A 7,272-nucleotide genomic window follows, 5' to 3' on the forward strand; every position below is an offset into this window, starting at 1 on the left:
TCAATAAATTCGAGGTCTTGGTACTCCAAAGGCGTGATTTTGTCTCCAATTCATATTCCATCCGGTTGTGCAATGCCAGTCAAAGATTTGAGGTGATGTGTATGCCACAATTTCTCAGTTGAGCTTGTGAGATTAAGTGTTTTGTGTGCTTTTTATTGCCTAATACTAGTTCATTGTAAGAGGTTTGAATGGTGAGAGGTCTCCCGCAACCTAAGATAATGTATATGTTGGTAAAGTGTAATGTACCCAACATTTTTCAATAAAAGTATTTCATTTACTTTGCAAATAGAAAAGGTTCGTATTTTGTTAAGTCTTGAAGCTTTCAAACGAAACGGTCGGGTAGAAAACCGGACTTTGGAACTATTACTTATGGTATTTATTCACTTGAAAACTATAGATTGATGGGAAACTTAAGCTTCAAGATTGTATCTAATGATAAGAGTTAACCCTTTAGGAAAGAGAGAGCAATTTTAGGAAAGGAGGAGTATTTTTACAAAAGAAAGAGGAGGGAGTTAAGTTTAGAGTTCTTGCCTTGGAAGTTAAGCTTCTTCTAATATTAGAGAATCTAATTCGCGCATCGAAAAAAAAAAGCCATGACCGTGCGCGAACTTACTTCACTTTGCTTCCCTCTATTCTTAGCTGGTCTTGAGACCCCTCTCCCTTTACTTTCAAGAGACAGACACACACTCTCAGGAGCGGAAGCTCTCTTGCCTTGACGTTGGAGTTACCTTCTCTCCCTCAAGCTCCTACCTTCAAGCCATCTCCATCTCTAATTCTTCTCTACCTTTGTCGTGTTGCTCTTCGGATTCTTGAGTTATCTCTCTCTCTTTCCCTTTTCTCTTCCGTGATACGATGGCCCCGAAGTGAGTGACTCGAAGCTCGAAGGACGCTCATGTCGCTCCACCTCCAAGAAAGGTGCAGAAGAAAGCATCTCTTACTCCAAACGTCGCTCAAGCGGAGGCATTGATTCGGAAAGAAGGTGAGATCTTCCAACCTCAAACATGGGAGGTAATTGAACATGTCGTTAATCTCGTAAGAAAAATTTATAATTATGCATTGTTATTCATGTTGACTTGGGAAGCTAAGCATAGGGAACCCCTTAAACCATCCAAGAAACGTGATTCTATCACAAGAGACAAGCATATGTTTTCATAGATTAGTGAAAGAATTGTTTGATAAATTGTCACTGTTTGTTGAATGGTTATTGCTTTATTGTTTGATAAGTTGTTACTGATTGATATAAAGAGTTGGTTGATCATGTTGAAGAATCATTTAAAGTGAAGAATTGTTGAAAGAATATCTTTTGCTCCTCGCGGGTAGCGAGGTGATTCCGCGGTTAGCGGAGATTAAGCTAAGGTTATCGGCTCTCTTTTGTTCCTCGTGGTTAGCGGGATGCCTGGCGGTTAGAAAGATGCCTTGCGTGTAGCGTGTAAATATGTCAATGGGACTTCATCTTTATGTTAGGAAACAACTTTCATTAGATACCTTGATTTATCGACCTAGCCTATGGCGTATGACCCTTATAACCACGAACACGATGGATAGAGGACTTTCTCTCTTCTGCTGCTCGTATTTCTACTTTGTGGAAACGGAGTAGGGTGTCGTCAACGGAAAAGGAGAATAAAGGAAGGCCATCTATCAAGTCGCCCCAATCTTCTCAGGGTTGGGGACCTCACACAAAGTGTTGAGCACGTGTTGGTGTAGTCTCCATGCAGGCTCTTTGACAGTGTAGCAAGGTGTTCTTTCACCTCTCGAATTGCAAGACAATTGTTTGAGCAACCTCACTCTCCATCTCTCTCCGTTCTCTCAATGGCTCCTTCTCTCCTCCTTCTATAGAAAATTTTTGCTTGTTTGTGTGTGTTTTGTGTGTCTCCCTTAAGTTTGAGGACACTCTCTTGCATCCCAGTTCGTATCCATAACTAGGTGGTGCCCTTTTTAAGTTGGGTTTGGCTAGGGATTTTTCTTGGTTGTGTTTGTGTTGTGCCCTAGCTTCATTGAGCAGCATGGGAGCCGTGAAGGGTGTCTAGAGGCCGCTCTTCTTGTTGCCCGCCCCGGACCGCCTCAACGCAATGTTTTTTTTTCCAGAATCACTTCTCTCCCTGCTCTGTAAAAAGAATTTCCTTTCTCTCTGGCTACCTTTAGCACACACATAGCACACATGCAAGAGAAGATGTCAGAGATCGGGTGAGATCATCTCCCAAGAAAATCCCGATCTTCTTGAGTGCTAGTCTTTTCTTCAAAAACTCCTTCCTAGCCTCCCAGGTAGCAAAGTGCATAATGAGAGCTCTTTCTTTGGAGCTACCTATCCCATCCTTCCCTTTCTTCCCCACTCTCGAAGCCTCTGTGTGAGTAGGCTCAGGGATGTTCATTCGTTTCAGAAGTTCCTTAACTTCTTCTTTCACATTGTTAGTGTCTTTGAGACTAGTGACATGCACATGAAGAGCTCTCCTCTTCCTCTTTTGCTCCTCCTCCAAGGTCAAGTTAATGATGGTAGATGGGGGTGTGGTAGTAGACATTTCACCTTTTCCTTTCTTTGCAGTCTCAATCCACTTCTCCGCTTCGTCCGCCTTTTATGTTTGGAAGATTCTATCTACCCATGAGGAAGCTTCCCGTGTTTTTTGTTGCTCCTCCTCCTTAAGAGTTTTTACTTGCTCCTTGATATTGTTCAATTCCTCGATCACTTTCGGCTAGTCCTCTTTAACGTTTTTTTACTTACTTCTACTCTTTGCAAATTCTCTCTCAAGTTCTTCAATCAGGGCATCCTTTTCATTCATACGCTTCTCCATCTTTGATTTCCAAACCGCAAAGATGGTGGTTGTTGCATCCAATTCCTTTCTCCAACGGACTTGTGCTACCTCTATTTTTGCCCTCATCCTTTTTTGCATTTCTGTTGTTTGTTTGTTATACCACTAGACTTTGCATGCCTCCTTGGCTTTGACGAGTTCTTTTTCCATATCTGCTCTCATGAGATTGAGTTCAATCCAAATCATCATCTGAACCCTTTCATGTTTCATCCTTGATCTTGTTGAGCTTCCTTCCTCTCGTAGAGTTCAGTGACAGCACACTATCCCGCATCTTTTGCCGGCAGGTGGCCATCGCCTTGGCTGGGGTCCGGTAGTCATCACCTTCTTCATTCATAAGTGGATCCATCTTAGCACACTCCACTAGAAAGGGATATTTTTGTCCCCACGGCGCGCGTCAATGCGTTTACAAACTTTCGATTGCCTTGTGCGCATCGTAGAGCATAGCACAGGGAGAGAGGGAAAAGATATTTTGTCTCATGGTGCTCAAGGATGCGTTTACTCCCTTTAAGTTGCCGTGCACGTGCCGTAGGGAAAACTCCTGCTACTCCTCCCTACGCCCCTCCTCACACCCTTTGGCTTCACCTTGTGCACGTGTCAGAGAGAGAGAGAGAGAGAGAGAGAGAGAGAGAGAAGAGAAGAGAGATATGATGAAGAGAGAAAAATTGTCGAGACTTGTCTTACGAGCAAACCCTAAAACTAAGTTGTTGTCGCAACCTTCTCGACCTTGTTTGTTGTTGGCGTCTTACGAGGAAACCCTAAAGTTGCGGATGTTGCAACCCTAACTGAGTTGTCGTTGCATACATACATACACACACACACACACACACACACACACACACACACACACACACACACACACACACAGACTCTTCTTTTGTGTTGCAGGTCGATAGAGAGATAAAAACACTTTCTCTTTCAAAAAAAATATTTCAATTTTGATTTGTTAAATCCACTAAGGACGGTTTCCCATAGGCGAGGCAGAGAGAGAGAGAGAGAGAGAGAGAAGAGAAGAGAAATTTTAAAGTAGCAGGAACATTCCTAAGAGACCTCAAAACCTATCTGATGAGTCTTGAGCTAGCACTATTATTTAAGAGGGAAGTAACCAATTGACCACAATTGGGCGAAAGAAAAGTTATAGAGAGAGTGTCAGATGTCAGACGCTACAACCATATTCCTTGGTAGAAACTCTAGTCACATACCTTAGCCGTTTAGTTCTTATTACTAAGGAGGGGGGTCTGGGTCTCTCTCTACTTGAATATCATCTTTCTAAAGGTGTCTCGGGTTGGGGGTTTTCCTTTTTTTCTCACTTCTCAGATATTTCTAAGATGGGGGGGGGGGGGGATCTAACTCTTCAAAGAAAGATTGGTTGTCCCTTGATAGATGTTGATCAAAATACAAGATAAAGGGGCCAATATATATTCGGGCCCATGTTTAGAAACAATCTTTTAACACAATGTCACTCCAACTGAGAGCCAAATGCATTTGGGTAGTTGGAGTGGCATGGGGTGTCCTCGATGGTTGGGGCAAAGGTTCTATCCTGGGTTGTGCATGTTTCAAACCTCCAGCACACATATCTTGTTTTATTGGTGCGCTTTTTGGTTCAACAGGAAATTACTAAACTCTATCATGCAACCTGTGAATTCCATCATTGCAAGCGGAGCCAACATCTCCTAAAATCTTTTTCCCTCAATTGTTTCATGCGTGCATCCTCCCGCAAAATGATGCATGATATACAAAAAGAAGCCTCGCACAAATTCAACGTCTCTAAATCATCTCGTCTCAGGCTACCCTACACCCCGCGGGATGCTTTAACTACGGGGCTCTCACGATGAAAAAGTTCATTATTTGTAAATGTCATTGTTTGTGATCTCACCAAGTCCTCGATTGTGCATGCTAGTGACTGCTTGTATTCAATGCATAGAGTAGGTGTTAGCTGCAGAAAAAATAAGGACATTTTACTTTTAACGCCCATTAAAGGGTGTATGGGGGACTCCTCGTGGCCAATTCACGTGTCGAGGGGAGGGAGGGGGGGTTTGCCAACTTGTTGGCAACCGACAACCAGCGCAACTCTTGTTCATATGAAGCACTATCTTTTTTCCAGAGACATTTTGGTGGAAACTTTTTTTGCAACCTCACGTTGTCCTTGTCGTAGGCCACCCATCAAAGAAGTCATTAAGCCTTTTTGCCATTATTCTCCTTGCAGCTATTATCATCTTGTGCAGTTTCCGTGGTGCTTCACCTCCTAGGGATGGAGCAAGCTCGCAACTAGTGCGCAAAAAATTTGACAAATTCCCCACGGGAGCTTGGCAACAAGTGGCCAATATGTTCCCAACCGGCGCCCCATGTGAAGTGGCTCTAAGACATTAGACCAAAAAGAATTTTGGGAGTCTTCACACACTTCGGGTTATTTGGCAACGGTGGACAAGGAAGCATCTGGAGACTACCAGATTAGTAGAAGAAGCTTCCAGGAGAATGGCGGAATCGGCGGATATCCTTGAAATACCCCGCAGACCGTCGCCCGGCAGCAAGCTTATTCCGACATTCTTGACCAGCATTCGCCCGTCTTATCTCATTTGCTCCATCAGAACTCGCAAACAGCCATGGGGTTCGTGATCGGCCGTGACCCCCTTCTCCATCTCATCCAGCAGCATCTCAGCCAGGAGGATGACGAAGTCGTCAATGGAAACTCCACCACTGTTACCGATCTCTCTCCTGCCCGAGCTTACCTCCGTGAGCGTAATGCAATGGCTAGCACAGCTATTGACGTGAAGGAGTACCCCAATTCTTATGTCTTCATCGCTGACATGCCTGGCCTCAAATCCTCAGACATTAAGGTATACGATTCTATTGTGAATGTATCTGCATATCTTCATCGCTGACATGCCTGGCCTCAAATCCTCAGACAGTTAAGGTATATGATTCTGTTGCAAATGTGTATATGTCTAGCTTCTGCATTTTGTTTGTGGTGTCGTGTGTGTCTGTGTCTAGCCTGTCCAAGGTCTATAGGGAGCGATGCTTCTGCGTCCAATTCTGCACGTCTATTAATAGGATGTGTGTTTAGCTCGCTTGAGAGCTCCTGCTCTCTGCCTTGGCGCCTTATGTTGTTCTCCATTTGCAGTGAGCTTACTGCAGCATACTGCAATGAGATCTTGGAAGTACGCCCATGATGTAATCTTTCTTGCTGACATGATCAGGCTCCACATACCAAACCTGAACGTCAGATGCAACTTTTCAAACGGTATCTGTGTCTAGTCAGTCCTAGAGGATCCTTCTGGAGCTGTCTGTGAAAATGCATGTGTATCTGCTTGTACAAATGGTCGCTTGAGATCTTGCCCCTCGCGTGGTGCTTTACATTGTGGCCCATTTTCTCTGAAACTTTCCGTGAGTAATCGGGAATACATTGCAATGAGCTCTTCAAAGTACATTCAAGATGCAAGCTTTCTTGCGGAAAATGCACATGTGGTGTTTGTCCAAATGGTCGCTTAAGGTCTTGCCCTCCTGTGCGGTGCTTTACTTGTGTCCCATTTGCTTTGAAACTTTCCGTGAGCCAACGGTAACACATTGCAATGAGCTCCTTAAAGTACATTCAAGATGCAAGCCTTCTTGTGAAACATCAGGCACTCCACACTGACCATCCAATCTTCCGAGACACTTGAAGATTATATATCTGTTTTTAAGATGCTTTTCATGTATGCAATCTCAAGAAGGTTGTGAGCAGGCCACCGAATTTTGTTGCATGGTGAATTTTTATGTACCAGCAGCACACGGATGCCTACAATTCTTTAGGTATTACATTTGATTAACGAGGGTTTGGAATTGGAACAGGTGAGTGTGGAGAGTGGAAATGTGTTGCTGCTCTCAGGGGAGCGGAAGAAGGAGGAGGAACCAGCAGATGCGAAGGTGAAGTACTTATCGATGGAGCGGAGAACTCTCAAATTCATGAGGAAATTCACTTTGCCAAGTGATGCAAATGTGGAGAACATCTCAGCTGCGTGCCAGGATGGAGTCCTCACGGTGACGGTTCCTAAAATCCCTCCACCTGCTCCGCGAGTCATCTCTGTCAATGTCAATTAGTTTTCCTTTCATCAGCTTTCAACACCTAGAAGATAGCGTTTGTCTGAGCCTTTCAGCTTTCTAAGTTCCTTTCACCAAGTTGTTTCTCCTTTGTAATACTGGTTCTTGCACTCTCCCAAAAATGGCCGCAGGTCATGGTTTCTTGAAATGAAATATCAAACTCTTTGTCCTGGATCTCTATTAGCTTAACTACAAATTTACAATGATAATCCCTTGTTTTCTATTTCAACTGTACAATCTTTCGAGCAAGTGTCCTTTTCAATTGAGGTCTATTGTTTTAGGTTGCTTTCCCAAAGAAAATGTGAATACAGGGAAGAGAGCATATAAGGTACCCTTGTATGAATCTGTACAATTATCTAGCCTCTTCTGTAGGCTTTTTTTTGTAAAACCAAGT

At 43.6% G+C, this 7,272-nt stretch overlaps 1 protein-coding gene across 1 annotated transcript; it reads left to right on the forward strand.

Moving 5' to 3' along the window:
• The first annotated feature begins 5,307 nt into the window (after nt 1-5,307).
• LOC147453957 (17.3 kDa class II heat shock protein-like) lies at nt 5,308-7,052 on the forward strand. The gene is made up of 2 exons (XM_086515999.1): nt 5,308-5,638; nt 6,630-7,052. Exons 1-2 carry the CDS (start codon nt 5,405-5,407, stop codon nt 6,876-6,878), a joined length of 483 nt encoding a protein of 160 aa, XP_086372125.1. The 5' UTR covers nt 5,308-5,404; the 3' UTR covers nt 6,879-7,052.
• The last annotated feature ends 220 nt before the right edge of the window (nt 7,053-7,272 follow it).

The sequence above is a fragment of the Adiantum capillus-veneris genome, chromosome 7 (genome assembly GCF_014529385.1).
Source record: "Adiantum capillus-veneris isolate H3 chromosome 7, ASM1452938v2, whole genome shotgun sequence".
Classification (NCBI taxonomy): domain Eukaryota; kingdom Viridiplantae; phylum Streptophyta; class Polypodiopsida; order Polypodiales; family Pteridaceae; genus Adiantum; species Adiantum capillus-veneris.

What these genes read in the sequence shown, in the direction of transcription:
- LOC147453957 (XM_086515999.1), top strand. Translation starts at nt 5,405, where the DNA reads ATGGGGTTCGTGATCGGCCGTGACCCCCTTCTCCATCTCATCCAGCAG. An exon ending in TCAAATCCTCAGACATTAAG is followed by an intron (nt 5,639 to 6,629) that starts GTATACGATTCT and finishes GAATTGGAACAG; the next exon opens with GTGAGTGTGGAGAGTGGAAA.